General features: G+C 44.2%; 1 protein-coding gene across 7 annotated transcripts; it reads right to left on the bottom strand.

The window, feature by feature from the left end:
• Positions 1 to 1,910: 1,910 nt before the first annotated feature.
• Positions 1,911 to 22,271, bottom strand: IDNK (IDNK gluconokinase). 7 transcript variants are annotated; one of them, XM_082612190.1, is made up of 5 exons: positions 22,154 to 22,231; positions 17,822 to 17,852; positions 17,309 to 17,391; positions 4,811 to 4,854; positions 1,911 to 2,931 (listed from the first exon to the last, which is right to left on the bottom strand). In XM_082612190.1, the coding sequence occupies exons 3-5, from the start codon at positions 17,342 to 17,344 to the stop codon at positions 2,586 to 2,588; spliced, it is 426 nt and encodes a 141-aa protein (XP_082468316.1). In that variant the 5' UTR covers positions 17,345 to 17,391; positions 17,822 to 17,852; positions 22,154 to 22,231; the 3' UTR covers positions 1,911 to 2,585. The 7 variants fall into 7 exon arrangements, with proteins under 7 accessions (XP_082468316.1, XP_082468315.1, XP_082468317.1 ...); XM_082612189.1 differs by having other exon boundaries at positions 22,158 to 22,200; XM_082612187.1 differs by having other exon boundaries at positions 1,912 to 2,931; positions 17,309 to 17,395.
• Positions 22,272 to 22,499: the final 228 nt, after the last annotated feature.

Genomic DNA, 22,499 nt, shown 5'->3' on the forward strand with positions numbered 1-22,499 from the left:
ATTTCTGTTAGTATGATTAATATGTGTCTCGGTGTGTTCCTCCTGTATGGGACTCTGTGTGCTTCCTGGACTTGAGTGACTATTTCCTTTCCCACGTTAGGGAAGTTTTTGACTATAATCTCTTCAAATATTTTCTCAGGGCTTCCCTGGTGGCGCAGTGGTTAAGAGTCCACCTGCCGATGCAGGGGACACAGGTTTGTGCTCTGGTCCGGGAAGATCGCACATGCCATGGAGTGGCTAAGCCCGTGAGCCATGGCTGCTGAGATTGCGCTTCCGGAGCCTGTGCTCCTCAATGGGAGAGACCACAACAGTGAGAGGCCCGCCTACCACAAAAAAAAAAAAAAAAAAAAAAATTTCTCAGACCCTTTCTCTTTCTCTTCTTCTTCTGGGACCCCTATAATTTGAATGTTGGTGCGTTTAATGTTGTCCCAGAGGTCTCTGAGACTGTCCTCAATTCTTTTCATTCTTTTTTCTTAATTCTGCTCTGTGGCAGTTATTTCCAGCATTCTGTCTATCTTGCAGCTCACTTATCTGTTCTTCTGCCTAAGTTTTTCTGCTATTGATTCCTTCTAGAGTATTTTTAATTTCAGTTATTGTGTTGTTCATTACTGTTTGTTCTTTAGTCCTTCTAGGTCCTTGTTAAACGTGGTTTTTTTTGTATTTTCTTCATTCTATTTCCAAGATTTTGGGTCATCCTTACTATCATTAGTCTGAATTCTTTTTCAGGTAGATTGCCTATTTCCTCTTCATTTATTTGGTCTTGTGGGTTTTTACCTTGCTCCTTCGTCTGCAACATATTTCTCTTCTTGCCATTTTGTTTAACTTACTTTTTGGGGGTCTGCTTTCCTCAGGCTGCAAGGTCATAGTTCCTCTTGCTTCTGGTAAGTCCACTCACAGTGGGTGAGGTTGGTCCAGTGGCTTGTGTAGGCTTCCTTGTGGAGGGGACTTGTGCTTGCGTTCTGGTGGGTGGAGTTGGATCTTGTCCCTCTGATGGGCAAGGCCGCATCAGTTGGTGTGTTTTGGGGTGTCTATGAACTTAGTATGATTTTAGGCAGCCTCTCTGCTAAAGGGTGGAGTTGTGTTCCTGTCTTGCTAGTTGTTTAGCGTGAGGCGTCCAGCACTGGAGCTTGCTGGCCGTTCAGTGGAGCTAGGTCTTGGTGTTGAGATGGAGACCTCTGGGAGGGCTCTCGCCAGTTGATATTCCCTGGGGCCGGGAGTTCTCTGGTGGTCCAGCGTCCTGCTCTCGGCTCTTCCCACCTCAGAAGCTCAGGCTCGACCCCTGGCCACAGAACCAAGACCCCAGTTATGTGGAGATTTTCTTGCCTTTCTGGAAGTCTGAGGTCTTCTGCCAGTGTTCAGTAGGTATTCTGCAGGAATTGTTCCACATGTAGATGTATTTTTGATATATCTGTGAGGAGAAGGTGAGCTCCACGTCTTACTCCTCCATCACCTTCCTCATTCTCTCCACATTTTCTTAGGCAAGGTCCGTCCACCCAGAAGGGCCCTTTCATTCCATTGGCACCCCATGCACATACTGTATTTGTGGTTCCTGAGACAAAGAAATGCATATCCTTGTGAAAGAAAACAGGTCATTGGTTCCAAAACTCACTTTTTGGCCAGAACCAATCAGTGGCCCTGCAAAGTGGCTGGGTCTTGTGGCCCTGGTTAGGATAGAGGGATAAGGAAGCTTCTTCCTGGCGCCCCATCAGGGAAGGCTCAAACCCAACCCATGCTGGCCAGATTGCAGCTTTCCCTGCTGGTACCTGGTAAGCTGCATGCCAGCAATGCACCAGTGCCCCTAAGCTCCCCACAGCCTTGCCCAATCCTGCTGCCACTGGCATAAAGCTGCCCATTGGAAAGTTTCGTTTCAGTTTTCGGCCATAGCAGCTCCTCTGGTGTTCCTTCCTAGCCTGCCTAGTGTTCATCATTGACAGCTTTTACAGCAGGAAGGTGGGCAGGTTGATAACAGCCTGGTCTCACAAGGGTTTCTAAAATGAGGTGGGGGCAGGCTGAATCAGTGAGTCATGCCTTTCATTCACTCAAGTTCCACCTTTGCAAACTTTTTTTTTAATCTGTGAACTGCGTGTGCTTTTTATTTACCTAGAAATGACTCAGAGAGAGAGAAATAAGAGGTGTGTGGTGTAACATGACTTGCTGGTGAGTTGTCAATTTTATACGCTTTTCTGCTCCTGAGACCGATCTCCAGAGGGTGCCAAGTATAGCCAAGTTTCATTTATTTGTCCAAGTACAGGCATGATCAAGAGTGTTCTAAATAAGTCATGGTTTACAGCATAGATTATAGAATTTCCTCTGATTATTTGATTGGGTCACACGAATTTAAACTTCAATTGAAGCTTCACTTTCAAAGTTTCCTCTCCTTTTCTCTGAATATGCCAGAGCATGATGACGAAAGTATCACAGATTCCTAAAAATCCACCCAAACAAGCATATCTCAATACATTATGGTTTATTCACCTTAAGAAGAATCTAGAATACAGTATCAACAAGGATACTGGAACATGGTTTGGGATGGGAGACAGAGTTATGCCCAGTTGTGTTCTGGACCACTGATATAAATTCTCACTTCATTTTAGAGTTTCCATAATTGTAGCAATTATCTCTGAAAGATTTTTGTCCACACTGATTTGAATGAAATTTTCTGGAGCTGATGGGGGCTCCAGAGTATCAAACTGGGACTGCAATAACTCAGGGGACATAAAATGCCCTTTTCTTTTGAGTAAGCGTCCAGAGATGACCTCGAATGACCCAGTCAGATGGACCACAAGGAGCTTCACTTCAGCCAGCTTTTCTTCCTTTCCTGACTCATCACACTTCAGAGGTGCACCATCTTTTCCTTGTATTAAGATGTCTCTGTATACTTTCTTCAGAGCTGAACAGGCAAGTATTACATGCTGTCCAGAGGCTACATCTCTGTTGAAAAAATAAAGTGTGTGGGGGGAAGATGCTAGAGTGAAGACATTTAAAATAATTGGTGTCAAGTCTAGGTTGAGGACTAGAGTCCCACTTCTCCGACAGTGGAAGGTGTTACAAATGGTGGCCAAGTATCAGGCAGTCCTGGCTTTGAGGTAAAGATCTTCCACTAGTGAGGCATCTTGGGTAACATATTTACCTCCCCGAGCATCAGTTCATCATCTGCTAAATGCAACTACTCAAAGTACCTGCCCATAGAACTGTGATGAGTAAGTTTATCAAGGTGCCCAGCACACAGGAAATGCTTGGTAAGTATTGGCTCTGCCCCTTGGATGTAGGATGTGACTGAGCCACCACTTGTAGACATGGGTGGCTGCTGGCAGGCACCTGTGCCCCACACACAGCACAGCTCAGGCTCTCCTCAGGTATTCAGGGATTTGAATTTCACAACTGGCTTCTCTCCATTCCTACTCTACAGAATGCTGGGAGTCTGGGGAAGTTACCAGTGCAGAGCTAGAGAAAGGAGAAAAAGGAGCATCAGCCCCTGTGTGGTCAAGGTGAGCAGGATGTGAGAAGTTTCCAGGGATGTGCTAAGGAAAAAAAAAAAAAAACTGAGCCAGAAATAGAGGTAGAGTGACAAGGCACCAATAAGGGGAAACCAGTGTGGTTCAAGACCATACATGAGGGTGAGCCCCCTTTCCACTAAACCTACATGTACCAGCCAGAAGAGGCAGTCATCTTGGGGCCAGGAAGGAACTGTATAAAGAGGTGAAGGGTCAAAGCTGGCTTGGGTACTTAGAAATTTCAGTTCAGAACTGAGAATTCTGAAGGGGCCTGCCTTGATTCATGGCCATTGTAGACTGGAGACCCAGTGGATAGAGTGTGTCATCAGCAACAAACCTATGTACCTGAGCCTTCTGGCTCTTCCCAGGGGCCATGAGTGAGAGCTTGTTTATTCTGAGCCTGGAAGTCTGATCTCTATTCTCCTGAGGATCTTCACTTCTGCTTCCATCACAGGTCAGTATGTTAGATCTCTGACAAGTCTATTTATGATAGAGACCCAAGTGGGCAGGAGTTCTCAATTCCAAACCTTAAACCCCTAAGCCCATGCAAAGACAGGGCTGCCAGCCATGTCTGTGCAGTCTAAAAAAAGTAAACTGATTTTTAATCATAAGTATACTCTAATTTCATATGGCCCACATGGTTTTAGATAAAACATGACTTCATCTGAGACAGCAAGATTTAGAACCTATTCCCTGCCACTTCTTTATCTTCCATGTCCCAACCAGGATTCCCAGGGGTCTGGCCCACAGATGGGTTGCGGAGGACCTCGTTTGCTCAGAGGCATGCTACAGAGCTGAACAATTTGAGACTTCAATCCTGGTGGCCAGTTATCTGTTGACTTATGAATGACCCCAGGTCTTCCTGGTTGTCAGAGTTTGAAGTAGGAGGCAATAAAAGTGGTGGCTAAGGTATAGCTATACGTCATTATTATGTTTTTAGCACTTACTATATATATTAGGTACTGTTCTAAGTGCTACCCATGCTTCATCTCACTAATTCCTCACAACAGTCTATGAGTAGGAACTATATTTATCCCCATTTTCAGATGAAGAAACAGGTTTATGGAAGCCAAGTGGCTGACCAAGATTCCCAGCTAGTAATTGTGGAGTTGTTTAGAAGGTTGACTCCAGAACCCAACTAAATTACACACCTGTGGCTGATTAAAATCATTGTTGGTTACTTGATAGAGGTGCATTTCATTTCTGGGATGCCATATCAGCAGTCAGTTGTGATTTCAAGAGTGTATTTTTTCCCCTGTACTTTGTGATGGGTTTTCTTCACTCACTGGCTTACCTGGGGCCTGATTTTCTCTTACCTTTGTAAAATGTCATGCAAGTTGCAGAGCCATGGAATCCTGTCCTGAAATTAAGGCAGACACAAAGTGGCTTTTCCAGGTTTTGTTCGTTTTTACAGAAAGTTAATCATGTTCATCAATGTTAAGGTCCAGAGAGATCTTAGTGGTTTTAAGGAGCAGGCCATGCACAAGGCTCAGGGGTCAAGTCACTAGGCAGTTTAGCACAGAAACATTTTCCTGGTCCAGGTGTCAGAGGCTCTTTTCATAATAATAAAAATTGCCCTAAAATACCAGTATGTAACTTCCATCATCTTCATCTTCCCATTTTAAGTATATTTTCTCTGGTTCTGATATGTATATAAATCTTTTATTACACTGCGTGATTCTTTAGGTGCCTCTGATCTCAAATGCAGAGAGGTATTCACAGAAACCCTTATGTCAGCTGCTCCCTGGTCCTATTCTTCAAACCCTCCAAAAGCAAAGCTCTACTCAGATATAAGCAGTGTGAGAATTTTGTATTTCTCCAGAGAAGGCAGAGGAAGTTTACATAGGGCACCCTACAGTGTTTCACAAAGGAATCCTCCTAGGGTAAATACTGATTGGCCATAATGCATTTAAAGAAAAACATAACTTTTTATTATGGAAATTTTAAACATATTCAATGATTTTTGGCTCACAGTCTGATTTTATATATGTCCCAGCCATATCCTTACCTGTGCCCTCCTCCTTTATCATTTTGATGCATATTCAAGAAATATGATGTGTCTTTTTTGTGTGTGTGTGGTACGCGGGCTTCTCACTGTTGTGGCCTCTCCCGCTGCGGTGCACAGGCTCCAGACGCGCAGGCTCAGCGGCCATGGCTCACGGGCCCAGCCGCTCCGCGGCATGTGGGATCCTCCCGGACCAAGGCACAAACCCGTGTCCCCTGCATCGGCAGGCAGACTTTCAACCACTGTGCCACCAGGGAAGCCCATGATGTGTCTTTAAAAGTCCTTGCTCTTAAACATTTGATTACTACCATTTTATTTAGGATTTTTGCATTTATATAATTGAGATTGACCTGCATTTGTTTTCTTGTATAGTCCATGTTAAATTTTGTTATCAAGGTTATACTAGCCTCAAAATAAGTAGGGCAGCTTTCCTTCTTTTTCTGTTCTTTGAAACAGCTTGTATACAATATATTATTGTTATGAGCTGAATGTTTTTATTTCCCCAAAATTAATACCCCCTAATGTGATGATATTTGGAGGTAATTAGGTTTAGATGAGGTCATGAGGGTGGGGTCCTCATGATGGGATTAGTGCCCTTTTGAGAAGAAACCAGTGAGCTAGTGTGTACTCTTTCTCTCCTTCCACTGCCCTCCCCCTCAATCACTCAGTGAGGACACAGTAAGAAGGCAGCCATCTACAAGCCAGGAAGAGAAACTCCAGGCTCAGAATAACCAAGAACCTGACCATGCTGGCATCTTGCTCTTGGACCTTCACCCTCCAGAACTGTGAGAAATAAGTGTCTATTGTTTAAGCCACCCCATCTATGATATTTTGTTACAGCAGCCTGAGCTGACTAAAACTCATCTTAAAAACTCTGTGCCTGGGGCTTTTTTTTTTTTTGAGGAAAGATCTCTGATTACAGGTTCAATTTCTTGAACGAGCATTGTGTTATATTCAGATTTTTCTATTGATTCAGTTTTGGTAACTGAAATACTTTAGAATCAGCAAGGTCACATTTTCATTGGGGGGGGGGCGGGGAGTAGACTGTGTCCCTGAGCACTGTCTCTGCCATTAGATCACTGTCATCCAAGCCTGTTTTCCCACAGTAATTTATATTTTTCTATGAAAGTGTCCAATTTTGTCTGTCTTAAAATTCACTGGTATCAGATTTTTCATGGCCTCTTTTCATTCCTAGTCTTAATTGTGCTTTTTTCCCCCCTTGATCAATCTTGCCAGAGATTTGTCTGTTTTTATCTTTTCAAACAATTAGTTTCACTCATCACCTATATGGTTTCTTTGTTTTATATTCCATTAATTTCAGCACTTATTTCTAAATTTTTCTACATTCTTCCTTTTTATTATTTTTTTTCTACTTGAACCCTTAGATCATCATTTTCATTTTTGTTATTTTTCCAAAAGTGCATTCAGAGGCTGTAAATTTCCTTCTAAGTACTCTTTCAGCTATATCCCATAAGTTTTAGTTGACAGCACTTTTGTCATATATTTCCAAATATCTTGTCATTTCCACTATGATTTTTAACTTATGAATTATTTATATGAATGTCAATTTTTATTTTTCAATTTTACTTATTTCTAGTTTCCAACCATTTTATGATTTGTGAGAATTTTTATTATTGATTTCTAATTCTTGTGCATTATGATAAAAAATGTGATTGATTGGTATGATATTGACTCTTTGGAATTTGTGGCAAATTGTGCCATATAGCACTAGTACCATGTGGTCTAGTATATGGTCAATATTTATAAATATTCCATATGTACTTGAAAAGAATATTTTTTATTCATGCTTTTCAATATACTTGTTATTTAAATCTTCTATATCTTTACTAATTTTTCTTGTCTGTTTCGTGTATCTTTTGTCTGTTTTGATGTTTTCAAGAGAGTTGTTTTAAATTCTCCCATAGATTAAGAATTGACAGTTTTCCCTTCTGTCTTTGTGTATGTCTGAAAATGTCTTCTGCTCTTACTCTTACTCATTTTAAATAAGATTTCAGTTGGTAAAGAATTCTTGGTTGACAGTTATTTTCCCTCAGCAGTTTGAATACTTACTCACTGTCTTTAGGGTTCTATTGTTGTTGAGAAGTATCTCTTGTTATATTGGGCAATCATTTAGAACATGTATTTTCTCTTTGGTAGCTATAGGTAGAAAATAAACCTCTGTCCTTGATGTTTTGCAGTTTTACTATTTATCCTGTTCAGGACTCATTTTATATATTCAGTCTAAGGAAATTGTTAATTATTATCTCTTTGAATGTTGCCTTTCCCCCACTTATTCTATTCTCCTTGGATTCCTTTTAGCTGTATATGAAACTTATTTTATTATACCAGTCTCTTAATTTTTCTCAAATATTTTTCTAGTTATCTAGCTCTCTTATTCACTCTGGGTAATATCCTCTAGTCTGCCTTCTAATTCACTAGTTCTCTCTTCAGCTGTGTCTAGTTTATTGTTTAATCCATCTATTGATAATGAAACATTATCAATAAATTTTCCATTTCTTGTCTTTCATTTGATTCTTTAAAAAAAATTAAAGTATAGTTGATTTGCAATATTGTATTATTTCATTTGATTCTGTCTGTTTCTTGGAGTATGACATTCCATTTGTGCTTTTTTGCTGATTCTCTCTCACAGTGGTTCATTTACCTGTATGGTTTGTACTTTTTGACTGCAGGTGCATCTTCAGATTTTTTTCCCTTGTAGGAGTGCTGAGTTTTGGAAACATTTCCATAGGTAGTTTCACCAATTCCAGACTAGTATTACATTAATTTTTCAACTTGGTCTATGTCATATGAAGTGAATTAGGCGTAGGAAAGTCTCTGGTTTTCCACCTGTGGTCCAGGGGAGACAGCCAGATTCTTTGCTGCTTCTTGAATCTAGTGAGTGGAGATATTTGTAATCTTCACTCAAATAAAGTCTTCCTTTAAATACTTTATGCAAGTCCTCGCACTTAGTTTCAGGTCCAGCTCCATGCATCATATAGGCCTCATCTCCCATCTCTACAGGGGCATCAGAATCTCAGTCCCCAGCCTCCTGGCTTACATGCATTTCCAAAACTTGGGGGAAGAGGTTATTTAGGTTTAATTAAATCTTGACACTTTGATTCTGGCACCTGAGAATTTCTCAGTTTGCTTCTGACCTTGGTTAAGCCCTTGGCTATGCCCCCCCGCCACACACACAATCTTTTCCACCAGGAGCCTTTCAAGTTCTCCAGCTCTGGGTGAGCTCCTTTAGTTCCTGAATATCTCCCCTGGGCTCAGGCTTTCCCATTTCTCATTCAGAGTAACTAAATACTCAATAAGTGAAAGGTTCATTCCACCAAGGCCTTCACTCTACTCAGCAAACTAAAGACCCTCCAGTTACTAGGACCCACCCTTGTCAGGAAGCAGAAGAGGATTTTACACACACACACACTCACACAAAACACACACATATATTTAATTTTTTCATATTAAATAAAATTTTTAAAAAGCATGTGTGCTAATATTGGGTTGAGGTTCCTGGAAGTTTTACTAGTGATAGAATTTTTTAAGACTTTACCTCTATGGGGACTTCCTTGATGGCGCAGTGGTTAAGGACCCGCCTGCCCATGCAGAGGACACAGGTTCGATCCCTGGTCCGGGAAGATTCCACATGCTGCAGGGCAACTAAGCCCATGTGCCACAACTACTGAGCCTGCTCTCTAGAGCCTGTGAACCACAACTACTGAGCCCACGTGCCACAACTACTGAAGCCTGCATGCCTGGAGCCCGTGCTCACAATGAAGAGTAGCCCCTGCTTGCAGCAACTAGAGAAAGCCCGTGTGCAGCAATGAAAACCCAACGCAGCCAAAAATAATAATAATAAATTAAAAAAAAAAAAGACCACCTCTATGTACACACTAGTCAACCAGAGACCACTTAGAAGTATAAATGCAACAGTTACAAAATCCACACAAGACACAGATCAAATGACAACTATCACCTAACTTACACAAATAATAAAACAGCTATTAATACATAATTCACAGAAATTATTACTCAAATTACAACAGCTACTACAATGTGCACACATTGTAGCTCAAATTTAATGAATGAAACATTTGTTTATGTTAGCACTTGTCTGACTGTAGTCAGTAGAACCATTGTGGTTCTTTTTTTTTTTTTTTTTTTCTTTTGTGGTACACGGGCCTCTCACTGTTGTGGCCTCTCCCGTTGCGGAGCACAGGCTCCGGACGCACAGGCTCAGCGGCCATGTCTCACGGGCCCAGCCACTCCACGGCATGTGGGATCTTCCCGGACCAGGGCATGAACCCGTGTCCCCTGCATTGGCACGCGGACTCTCAACCACTGCGCCACCAGGGAAGCCCAATTGTGGTTATTTCTAAACAAAGTAACAAGATAATGAGGCTTACCAGCTCCAGATTTGCAGACCACAAAGAACTCTGTGCTTTATGAGGAGACCTATGTGCTCTTGGAAAAGAGTGTATGTTTAAGGTTTATTATTGGCAAGGTTTTCTAAGACATCATACTCAAAAACTAAATGTTCTGGAGAAGTCTATGAGGAGAAAAAAAGTTGTAGGAGCTATACTTACGGAACTTGAAATTGCCACTGTAACACAGCATTTTCTGGGCTTATGGCAGGGGTCCAGGAAGAAGAGTGTCAAGGATTATAGATAGCGGGGATAATCAGATGGACTTACTGAGCTGTGCAGTACTTTATGATGGAAAATTGCCCATGGGAAAAGCTGCCAATTCAAGCACAGATTTGGATTTCCCCTTTCCTTCATCCATTTACAAGTGTTTGTTGTGTGCTTAGGGAGATCCAGACACTCTGCTCTGGGTGCTTACTTTCAGTACTCTAGACATGATCACCCTAAGTTTAACTTCTAAGATTCCATTTGCACTCAACTTTCTAAATTCCTTTCTTTCCTGTACTCTTACTGTGAATAGCTAAGCTTTTCTACTATATTCATGAACTAACAGGGATGAAAAAGAGAACACTGTTAGTTATACAATGACCTTAAACAAAATGTTTTTAAACCTCTTTGGCTATATTTTCCAAAACAGCTCCTCTAATAGAAGGCTGTAGCAGAGCAGGGTGACTGGGCCTTAAAGACTCACACGTCAGCAGGATGAGCAGTTTCCTACCTAGGATCCAGTCCTACAAAGATATAGTGCCTTTCAGGCCTGCAGGAAGGGCAGCACAGGCCACTTCCTTGGTAAAGTGGTATCCTAATCATTAAGGGGACTGACTTTATTGTGTGTTTTACATGTAAATGGGGGCATCCCATTTCAAGCTGCAGAAATGATGTCAACTTTTAAAAAGTTAAGGAGTCTGCTTATAGCATATGGGGCCCACAGTGAGGTAACTTCCTAAGCACTTGGAAAAGCAGGAAAGAAGCTTGTTCTTTAAAGCTTTAATTTAAAGAGCAACGCTTAATAGAAAGGAGCAGAGATGTATAAACTCACCTGAAGGAGTAAAAATGACCCTCAGGCTAGCAGGACATCACTATGATCCAACTACATATTTTTACACACATAAAGGAAGCACATCTGTCCCAGCAAGGCTTGGTGGGTGTGAAAGCCCAGGGCAGGAGCATTATGGAATTAAACAGCAGAGTACTGACCAGAGGACATGTCTGGCCATAGGACTGAGTTCTGGCCATAGGACTTTGAATATCATAATCTCATTATCAAACATCTTCCTGTAAGGGGACGGATGGTCTCACACCATTAGAAACTTCAGCCCTAACTCTCCTACTCTTTTGATTGCGTGTTCACTGAGAAACCTGATTGTATGTTGGCTTCTGAAATCAGATCCATGTGAAGTGTTACGGGCCATGTGGCACTTAAATTTCTCCTTGTAAATTAATCAACTGGCGTTCTGGTTTTATGTAGAAATCTTGTGAACCTGACTAGTGGGGTTCTCATATGAGACGTGAATGCGTGTTCAGTGTGTTGACGGTATCAGGCATTGAGCTGACAAGACAGAGCCTGACTACCCTTGTCCTATCTGGGTAGGCAGACAGCCTTTTCCACAATACATCCCTTGTCACTGTACAAGTCTCTAGGTGAAACAAAATCCTGAGACTAGTGCCGTGGGCTGCTAACCCCCATTCAGCAAGAATGTTTGGTTTAGAAGAGGTAGTTGGAAGGTTCAGAGGGCCAAATGCTAATTCACATATTCAGTATTCACATACCTACTTAGAGTTCAAGGAGCAATTATAATGATGCATTAGGACTGATTCACAGATGCAAACACAACAAAAAAATGAGTTGTTCTTCTGCATGAGTAAAATGTTCCTAGTGGGTTTGGATGAACCAAGGAGAGGGGATAATTTGTTTAATTTCTAGTACTTTAGACATCTCTTCTTTCTTCACATTAGCATAGGAGCAAACTTGTGTTCTGTTGTTTTACTTAGATTGCACATTTCCTCCAGTCCATCAGCACAAATATCTCTTTGTACAGAGATCAATCTCTGTATTATTTTATGGCTTAGGAAACAAATATGTTATGGTGTTAAGTTGGGTATTGACTTTATTATTCATTACATTTTCTGCATGCCTGAAACATTTCACAATAAAGACAAAACAAATTAAAAATAACGGAAAACATGTTTGGGTAATAAGCTTCCTATCCCATGTATAGGAAAATGGAACTTTACTTTGAATCCATATTTTATTGTTTTAACAGTGCCTCAATATGTGCCTTCGTCAAGAATTAAGCATGTTGCATCACTTAGTCATAATAAAATTCCTCAGAAGCTCAACCATGAAAACTAATATTAATACATGGAAACATTAAACTTTTTTTTTTTTTTTTTTTTTCTTTTTGCGGTATGCGGGCCTCTCACTGCTGTGGCCTCCCCCATTGCGGAGCACAGGCTCCGGACGCGCAGGCCCAGCGGCCATGGCTCACGGGCCCAGCCGCTCCGCGGCATATGGGATCCTCCCAGACCGGGGCACGAACCCGTTTCCCCTGCATCGGCAGGCGGACTCTCAACCACTGCGCCACCAGGGAGGCCCGACATTAAACTATTTAAACAAAAATGGATGCTTTCAGACATCTGCCCAATCAGAATGTATGCTGGACCAGTTTATTCACTGCACCAGTAAGGTCTGGGTCCACCAGCCATAAAAACAATGAGAGAAGGTTGGAGATAAAACAGAAGCACTTTCAACTTTATTTTACAGAAGTTTCCAAGTATTGAGTCATAATTACACAATTGGGATCCTTCCTTGGAGGATCACATGGGGCCACAAGCAGAGAGTTTTTCCAAAGCAGCTCCAGAGGCTACCTAGACTCCCATGTGGAAACCAGAATTCTCAGACCTGCTGTGTAAAGCCAGGTGTCACCTGCCTCAAATACCCTTCAAGGCCTAGGCCCCTACAATGGATGTGCTCACTGAGGGCTGTGCCTCTCTCCTGCTCTCACCCTCACCCTTGCTTTCACCCTTACTTGCTCCACTTAATCAACCCTGATTCACTTGTAGATTATTTGTGTGTGTGTGGAGTATCAGGGCCTTTAACACAGTAGAAAAAGTAGAGTCTTAGAGGTTAGAGAGATCCCCCTCACTCTGTGCCTTTGCTCAAGTTACTTAACTTCTCTGTGCCTCCCTTTGTTCATCTGCAAAATGGGGGAATCATATATAATAAATTGAGCTGCTTTGGGACTTAAACAGGAAAAGGAGTAGACTCCATTTTAAACATTACTTTTTGGCTGATTTAATAGCTGCAATAAACAGCATTCATTTCCAACTCTGAATTTTGAAAAGACCTTTAGTAAATAAATTTAGTATGCAGTGGGCTCTAACTCCACAAACAATGAAACTTAATATGTGCAAAGCACCATATCGAGCACTGGGGATATAAATATGAACGGTGCAGTCCCTGTCCTCGAGGGGGTCACAGCCTGAGGATGGGTATTTATCAATTAATCTACCCACAGGACAGTAATGAGGGCTCCAAGAAATATAAGAAGGGCTATGATAAGACAAGGGGAGAGAGCAATTTTGATCAGGCCCTAGGAAGACTAAATCTTAAAGGGTAAAGAGGATTTTAATGGAAGCAGGGCCTGTCAAGCAGAGGGAAGGACAAGACTTGGCATATTAAAGATGGTTTACCAAGACTCTGGTCTAAATGGATGAGGCAGGAGCTCAGCACTGGTGAACAGGAGGTGTGGGAGTTGATAGGTGAGGAAGGTCAGGAGAAACTGTCAGGACTAGAGAGTCAAGATCTTGAGTGACCTGCTAAGGAGTCTGGACTTTATTGTTAGGGTCTTAGGGGGGACTTGGACACATGAGCTCCAAATTTTGTATTCATGTTTGTGAAAAAAGGGAATGATTGAGATCTCCTTTTCACAGGTGCAGAAACTGGGGCAAAACAGAGGATATATCAAAGCAAATTCACTGAACTCTGTGTGTAAATAGTTACTACGGACAATATGGTAACTAAGGCAAGTCAAACACACAAAGTCTTAGGGGAAAGAGAGGAGGAAACAACATAACCCAAATGAACATCCCTGCCTGCTGGATCTGATGTTCTAGGTCCCTTCATTCCTGATAGTCTTTACATGCAGGGATGGGGGGGCAGTGTACCCTGAACCCCCAGCCCAGTGCTTAAGCACTTGGCCTATCTAGAGAAACAGTGTCTTCTGGAAAGGGATGATGGTTAAAGGGCAGGGCAGGAGCTCAGAGGAACAGATGGAAGATAAGTGTGTCCAGCATTGCTGGGGGAGGTGGAAAGAGGGCAAGGAAAGTAGGAGGAGAGGACAACGGGCGATGGACTGGTTTTATCTGGTGCAAAAGTGAACTTAAGCCCACAGAGGAAAGAATGCATGTAAAAATAATATATACCCCAAAAAAGACAAGGGGGAAAAACTCAAATTCAATTAGTAGGTGTTTTTGGAAGATGAAACCAAGGGTGATGAAAATTCTGTGAAAGGATTTTTCGGCACTGGTCGAATTTTCTATACAGGATAAGTATTATATTTATAATCAGGGAAAAATTTTCAAAAAACCCTCTTTTAAATAGACTTTGAGGTTGAAGTCTGCTCAAGTGTCACCATACGCTGACAGGACAGCATGAACCTGGCACATATGGGAGACTCACTGACTGGCAGCTTGGAAATTCTTTATTATTACCCTCATCATCACGCTAATAATGTATTGCATCCTGGGTGGCATATCTTTCTATACCAGCGCTGTCCAACAGAGCTTTTTGCCCTGAGGGAAATGCCCTCTATCTGTGCCACCTGGATTAGCAGCCACCAGCTACATGTGGCTGTTGAACACTTGAAATGTGGCAGTGCAACCCAGGAACTGGAGTTTACATTTAATTTAATTGAACTAGACTTAAGGAGCCCTTGGTATATTCAACTCAGGTTCTTTCTCTTCATATCTTAGCCTTCTGAGCACAATACCCTCCCCAAACCCTCCTGAGACTCTTTCGCAAGGCCAACCGCTATGTCTGCCTCTAACACTCTAACTGATGTTCAGTACAGTATCTTTGGGGTGGGGGGCTGGTTGCCAGAGCAACCAGGAGGTCCTTGGTGCCAGCTCAGCTGTGACCCACACCTTCACTCTTAGACTCGCTGGGCTCTCATCAAAAATGTAAGCCATCTGCCACCTTACCTCTTTCTCTCTGCTTCTAAGGTCAGGCTAACTTGTACAGCTGCCTCTGAATATATTTAGTAACTTGTTGTGTTTCTTCCAGTAACTGATAACCTTCTCTTCTGTACAATAAATTCCTCTTCTGAATTCTCCTCCCCAGCCCCCCATCCATACTGCCCACTTAACAAGCCTCACTTGTGAACAAGAGGAAGGATGCTCAAATGCCATTTTAAAATCTGTCCATTTGGGTTGCTTTACTTTGTTCCTTATTTTAATTTTCATTTGTACTTGCCAAGGAGAAAAATAAAATAACCCTAGCACAGTCACACTTTACACACTCCACAGAAATGGTTTCTGTTACATGTATGTATCTATAGATAAGATGTTAGCAACAACAATAAGAAGTGATATTTACTGAATGCTTCAGGCACTTCTGTGTACATTTTTCATATTATCTCATTTAATACTCCCAAGGACTCAATGAAATAGGTCCTGTCACCATCCCTACTTCACAGGAGGAAAATGAGGCACAGAGAGACTAAGCCATCTGCCAAAAGTCACAGAAGCTCAGTGGTGAGGCCAGGTTATTCTATATTATGTTTATTATCTCTCGTATAATATCATTATTATGTTTAAGTTATTACTCTGTATCCCTTTTTTGCTTCCTTCCTCCTGCCTTCTAAGGTCAGATGCTGTAAACTTGATTTTGATGGTTTAACGTTTGAACTATTACACACTCGAGGCGCACTCCCTGCGACAAAGAGAAACCCTCAGAGTGCTCTAGAATTAGACCTAACGTGGGTTAATGACTCCAGTCCTTCACGGCAGGACAAAGAGAAGAAAGTAGAGCCCAACTGGGGTGAGCCAAGGTCATGGCAGTGAAAACACCAGTGTTGCTCTTTGGCCAGTTCCATACCATACCTGCCCTTTGGACACCCTTGGCACGTGGGCCCAGCTAGAGCCCCTGCTCTCAGCTGCTCTGTGGACTCAGCCCTACACCCTGCCCTCAGTCCCTCCTGGGTTACAGCTAATCACGCCAATGAATCCAGTTTGTGACTCTGGTTTGAGAGAGACCCTCTAGGAAAGGGCCTCATGACAGTGTATAAAGAAGTGAGGTGCTAGTCATTCATTCTTACACTCATTCATTCATTCACTCACAAATTTGCCACAAATATTTTCTGACATGTACTGTGTGTCAGGCTCTGGGGATCTATAATGGTTAACAGAAATGGCCATAGTGCCTGCTGCCCTTTTGGAGGTAAAATCTAGTTGTAGAGATAAACAGTAATCAAATTCTCACACCATCGAATGCCATGTTGCAACTGGGACAAGGACGATAAGGGATACGGTGCCATGAGAGTTTATTATAGGAGGTTTTACCTAGAAATCAGGGAGAGCCTCCCTGAAGAGGGGGCAAAGGAGCTGAGATGTGAAGCATGAGCTGGGTAACTGAGAAGAGGGCAGGGAAGTGCATTATTCCTCACAGTGGGAACAACAGATACAAAGGCCCTGCGGGGAGGAGCATGGTGGTAGAGCAACTGAAAGAGGCAAGGGTGGCTCCAGTGGATACAAGGAGGGGACGCGTGGCTCCAGAGGGCCAGATCTGAGTTTGTGAAACCCACCGGAGCAATTTTGTTTTTCTCCTTGGTGATCATAAATAGTGATGAATGAAAAAAAGAGCTGCAGCAGCCCAGGGAGCAGGATTCGTGACGTGACATCAGAGCCCTCCCCACTCCTGCACCTGGATGGGTAGTGGGGGGGGTGCTCCTCAGGCTGCTGGTCGGGAAGCAGCCAGGGCTTTGCTTTGCCCGGCAGAGATGCCAGGGCCTGGTGAGGTGGTAGGCTGATAAGTCCTGGGAAGAAAAGATGAACTTCCCCACATATGAGGCAGAGGGGAGCCTCTGCCCTCTCAGGGATTACATTCTGCAGATTAAAATCCCTCAACAAAGTGTTCCGGCAGATCCTGCCGAGCTGGGGCAGAGGGTGGCATCACGGTTGATGCCAGTTTAGAGTTTAGATGGGAGTTCAGGGCCAGAGCTAACATATGTGGTGGACCCGCTGTGCGCCTGGCTTTTGGAGCACTGTACGTGAGTGCGTGACTCAGGAACTCCACTACAGCAAGCGCTGCAGGAATCTTAACCTGCATCACCCTGCATCACGGGACATCTGTGTTGGAAATAAAAACAGACAGCAAACCTTACCTGGTCATTCAGAGGTATCCCTTTTCTCATCTTCATTCGATTTTCCTCTGGGTGATAGTCATCTGCATCGTAGAATTTCCATCCTAGCTTTAAGAACAAAGTGAAAGAGGGTATGTGGCAGGTAGTGCGGCCCACGTGACAGCCACTGTGGGGTTACTAAAACTAACGGGCAGGTACAGAAACAACCCTGCCACCCTCTTCCCCACCAGCAGCCTGAGGAAACCACTGCCCCCCGCCCCCCACCCACCCAGGTGCAGGAGTGGGGAGGGCTCTGACGTCACGTCACAAATCCCTCTCCCTGGGCTGCTGCAGCTCTTTTTTTCATTCATCACTATTTATGATCACCAAGGAGAAAAACAAAATTGCTCTGCTGGGTTTCACAAGCTGCATGGAGGTGTCTGTGGTGAGTTTACAAACCACTCAGGCCAGAAGAAAAGGCAGGGAGGGGAAAGGGAGAGAAGCAAAGAGACAACATGATGGGACTAGCAACTGGGAGGCATTAGAACAGGTTACCTGGGATGCCAGCAGGGTACCGACGGTGGATCTGTGGAGAGGACATAAATGTTACAGGACTGCCCTTTTCCAGCCTGCGCTGTGCCTCTTCCATCCGAGGAGCCCTGGGAAGCAGAGGGCTGCCCTACTGGTCTTAATCACCGACAACTTATGATACTGAAACTGAGACAGATGCTCCTGACCCTGGAGCCTAGAGCATGGCTTTAGTTTTCTCCAGGAACTTAAATGAAATAATTATCCAGTCATCACCAATTTTTCTCCCAAAAGCAATACATAAGACCTCATTAAACTCCTGAAATTTTTTCCTTAAGTTTTTGGTCCCTGTTTCATAGATAATTATTTTTTTGAGAAAAAATATTGAATTATTAAAGTGATAAATTCTACTGAGGATATTGGAGGGAAAGGTCTGACAGGGAATTTAACCTCTAAGCACCCACACAAGGTTCAAGGAGCTCATAAAAGCATTAAAGTATTGGGGCTTAAAAGGGGCACACTCTTCAAATAAAGGACATGGAGAATTACCAGCACTCATTATTAAGTCTGGGAGTTGAATGCTCTCCGTGCAATGCATCTGAGAATGATCTACCTGTCCAGACCCTAACAGGCTGCATGGTCAGTGAAGAGGGCTTGGGTCCTAGAGACTGAGGTCTGGCCACGGTCTCCATTCTGCCACTAAATGACTGTGTCCTCCTGTGTAAGTCACCTTGTCCTCTAAATCTCAGTTTTCTCACCTGTAAAACAAGGGAACTGAGCTACATTTATCCATTCACCTACTCATTTCACTCAGCCAATATCTACTGAGCACCTACTAGCTCCTAGGACATAATGCTCAGCCCACTGAGACTGGCCATCTTGAGGCTTACAGGCTAGCGCCGTGGCGTAGGGGTGGAGGCCGTCAGGCAATTAATTAGAAACGAAGCCCCTTCATGCTATCAGTTTCTGAAGTGTTACCCAAAATGCCAATCACTGAAGTATGAACTTCAGAATTTTTTACTGTATCCTCCTACCATTTCATCATGCCCTCTTGCCTAAGTTTTACACACACTTTTACAATTAACTACTTGTTATTTTTGTTTAATTCGTTCACTCTTTAAAATTAAACAAATGTGTTAAACAAGAAAACTCTTTCCTTCCCTTATACAGGAAGCCACCCTCACTTGCCTTAAACAGGAGGCAACCAAAAAGATGTATACAGTGAAAACAAAACATTGTGATGAAATTCTAGCTGCGTACTATTGCTTACCAAGGGTCCTCTCTCTTTTGTTAAGAAGGTATCAGGGAAGTTTTAAAAAGACACACTTGTACCAAACTGAGACTTGCTCCCGAAGGTAACCAAAGGATTGAGAGAACTGGAACCTCTCCCACTATGTTCACTCCTTTGCAGGCTGCATAGGGTGACATGTTGTAGCCTACTGGTGACTAAACCGTCCCAGCCGAACTCCAGGGCTGGTGAAATCAGCGCTGTGTACAACGGACCAAGTTAGATTAGCCAGGAATGAACATGTCAGCCACCAGTCATAATTTAAAAGAAAAGCTAACTATATTGGGGTGTAGACGGGCAGGAAGGAGATAGAAGAAAACAGAAAAACCACTCTCTACCACTCTAACCAAACTTCCTAACCAGAGGACAGCTGGACTGTTTGAATATGGACCAGGGACCCCCAGCAGAAATACGGCAAAGTGCTCGGCTCACAGGAGACTGGTCAGGGCCAAACATTACAAACCAGTTTGGGGCCCAAATGTCTTCCAGTGGGATGGTCTAAATCAGGATCAAGGAGACTTAAAAAGACAGTAGGCAGTAGGCTGGGGCACAGAATAATGAGAAAGGTATTGAAAAGGCCTGAGCTTGTTGCGACAGCAGGAAAAAGAAGGAAACACGGAAAGAAGCTGAGGATGGCTTCACTAAGATTGTTAAAATATAAAGAAAGCTAACACCGCCACCCACTCAAATGGCTCCATTCATTCATTCATCAAGTCAATACATATTTACTAAGCACCTACTATGTGCCAGGCATTGTTCTAGACACATGTCAATAAACAAAAAGGAAAAAGATCCCTTACATTCAAGTAGGGGAGGGAAAGGCAATAAACATAATAAACTTATTACTTGACATTACTTTAACAGTGTTTTAAATGGGATCTTTCTGGTTTGAGACTATTGTTTTCTTAAGGTATTACCCCATTGCTCCAAATGTTATGGAGTATATTTAAAAATCCTGCAGGGCCCTAAGAGGGGCTCACAAAAGTCACCAAAGAACTCAGTGTTGCTACATCCAATGATCAATGTAATCAATTCTCAGGCATTTTATCACTCAGTCCATCGACAACAGTTGACATTGACCTAACCATTAGAGGGCCCAGGGCTCAGTCCTTGGCCAGCTTATCCACACTCACTCCCTTGGTGTCCTGAACATCTATGTCTTTAAACATATCCACACACCAATGAGTCCTACATTTTCACCTAAAGTCCCTCTCTCCTGAACTCGACTTGGATATCTGATTGCCCACTTGACAGATCCACTTGGATGACTGATAGGCATGTCCAACTCACCACATCCCACACTGAGCTCCTGAAATTTTCTTCCAAACCTGCTCTGCCTATTGCTTCCCCATCAGTCAACAGAAACTCTTTTCTTCCAGTTACCCAGGCCAAAAATCTTGAAATCATCCATGACTCTTCTCTCCTTCATATCCCACATCCAGTCCATCAACACATCTTTTTGGCTCTACTTTCAAAATATTCCAGCATATGACCACTTCTCTTCACCTGCATTGTTTTTCTGACCTCATCTCCCAATCACTCTGCCACAATGGCCTCCCTGCTAGTCCACAAGAAAGTCAAGCCTTAGGGCCTTTGCACTTGCCATTCCCTCTGCCCATATGCCCTTTCCTGGCTATCCACGGGCTTATTTCCTCTCTTCTTATAGGTCTTTCTCCAACACCACTTCCTCAGAGGAGCTCTCCCTCACTATCCTGCCTGGCTTTGTTCCACTTACCTTCCTTTATCTTCCCCTAGAGCACCTACTGCTGCCTGGTGCACTGCACATGTTTTTATTCCCTTACTGCCTCCCTCCCTTACTAGGATGTAAACTCTGAGGGCAGGGATTTATCTGTCCTGCTCACTACATGTCAGTGACTTTGAGGAAGGATTGAGCTTGATAAACATTTACTGAATGCATGAATATCATAACCATATGACATATGGTACAGTCTCCCCTCATCTGATCCAAGGCTTGGGTCGGGGGGCAGCACGTGAACTGCCCAAGCTCACAACCAGACAGCAGTAGAACCAAGACCTAGGGCTCTTGACTTTCACTACATCACACCAGAGCGGCAGTTTTTCATTCTCCGAGTTCTTCAGTCATACACAGTGAGGGACTTTCTGGCTCTGTGTTTGATTTTAAATTTTCAGTTCAAGATTCCCTGTCTTTGAGGCTAAAAATGCCACAATAATTTTTGGAAGCTAAACCTACCTACCTGGAGAAAGAAAGAGTCTTTAAAATACACTGGACCGCATGGGCAGTTCCTGATTCAGATCATTCTAGAAGGGTCTGGATACGCCTTTGGAGGTTGTGATATTTTAGTTGTCTTTTGCTGCCTCTGGTGGAATGCTGCCGTAGCTGCCTTTTCTAATAAAGGGCATTGTCAGACTTTGGTCTAAACAGGAAGCCAAAGGCTTCCTCAGCCCCCAAGTTGGCCAGACTGGGCTGGGCAGAGGTTTTGTGGTATGCAGTGCGCCTCCCTGCTCACAAACTTTCAGGGGCCACTCTTCATTTTAACACCGAATCCTTCCAGTTGAAGGGGGAACACAGTAAATAGGCAGGTTAAATTGACGTTCCAAAATCTAATCAGGAAAGTCCAGGGCCCGGCAGGAGGGAGCTGGCGCGCTGTCCAGCTTGACAAAAGTCTGTAGGAGCCTGGGACGAGGCTTGCCCCTGCTCTGTGGGCCTTGCTCCCTTGCACGGTGTGCCCACACGAGGCCCCCAAACACGGGCACCTGTGACGGCCCGGGCCGCTCCAGGTGGCGCGGGGAAGTCGTTACTCTATTCGCGCCCCAGCAGGCGCCTCTTCACAAGGCGCTTTCGCTAAAGCCTCTGCCTAAATTTACAGACGGAGAGCCCGAGTCTGGGGTGTGGCCCCGGGCCGGGCGCCCCCGAGGCGAGCAGGTTGGCAAGTGGGGAGAGGGAGCAGATGCCCCGGGCCTCAGTTCCCGCATCAGCAAAGGGAAAGGACCCTCCCGTCGCCGCGGGCCTGGAACGCCGGCGGGTCTGGCCTCCGCCGCCCCGCGCCGCCCCCCAACTGCGCCCCCCCCGCGCCCCGGCCCTCCCGGACCTACTTCCCCGAGCCGCTCACGCCCATCACCAGCAGCGCGCCGGGCGCCGCCATCGCCCACAGTCCCGTCGCCTTCTGGGGCCGGTCTGCTCCGCCTTCCCAGCCACGGGGGGCGGAGCCGCCCGCCACCCAGCCAGGCCCAGGCGGACTCCACCCCAAAACCCCCACCAAGACCCCGCCCCAACAGTGCCCCACCCCTCATCCCGTCCCCAGCCGCCCTCCACCCACGCCGACACCTTCCCCGCCCCCTCGCGCCCCTTCCCCGACGAGACCCGTCCCACGCCGAGACTCCGCCCCCATGCGCTCCGCCCCCAGCCGCCCCACCCTCCGCAGCGCCCGGCGAGAC

The sequence above is a fragment of the Mesoplodon mirus genome (assembly GCF_964341445.2).
Source record: "Mesoplodon mirus genome assembly, chromosome: 1".
Classification (NCBI taxonomy): domain Eukaryota; kingdom Metazoa; phylum Chordata; class Mammalia; order Artiodactyla; family Ziphiidae; genus Mesoplodon; species Mesoplodon mirus.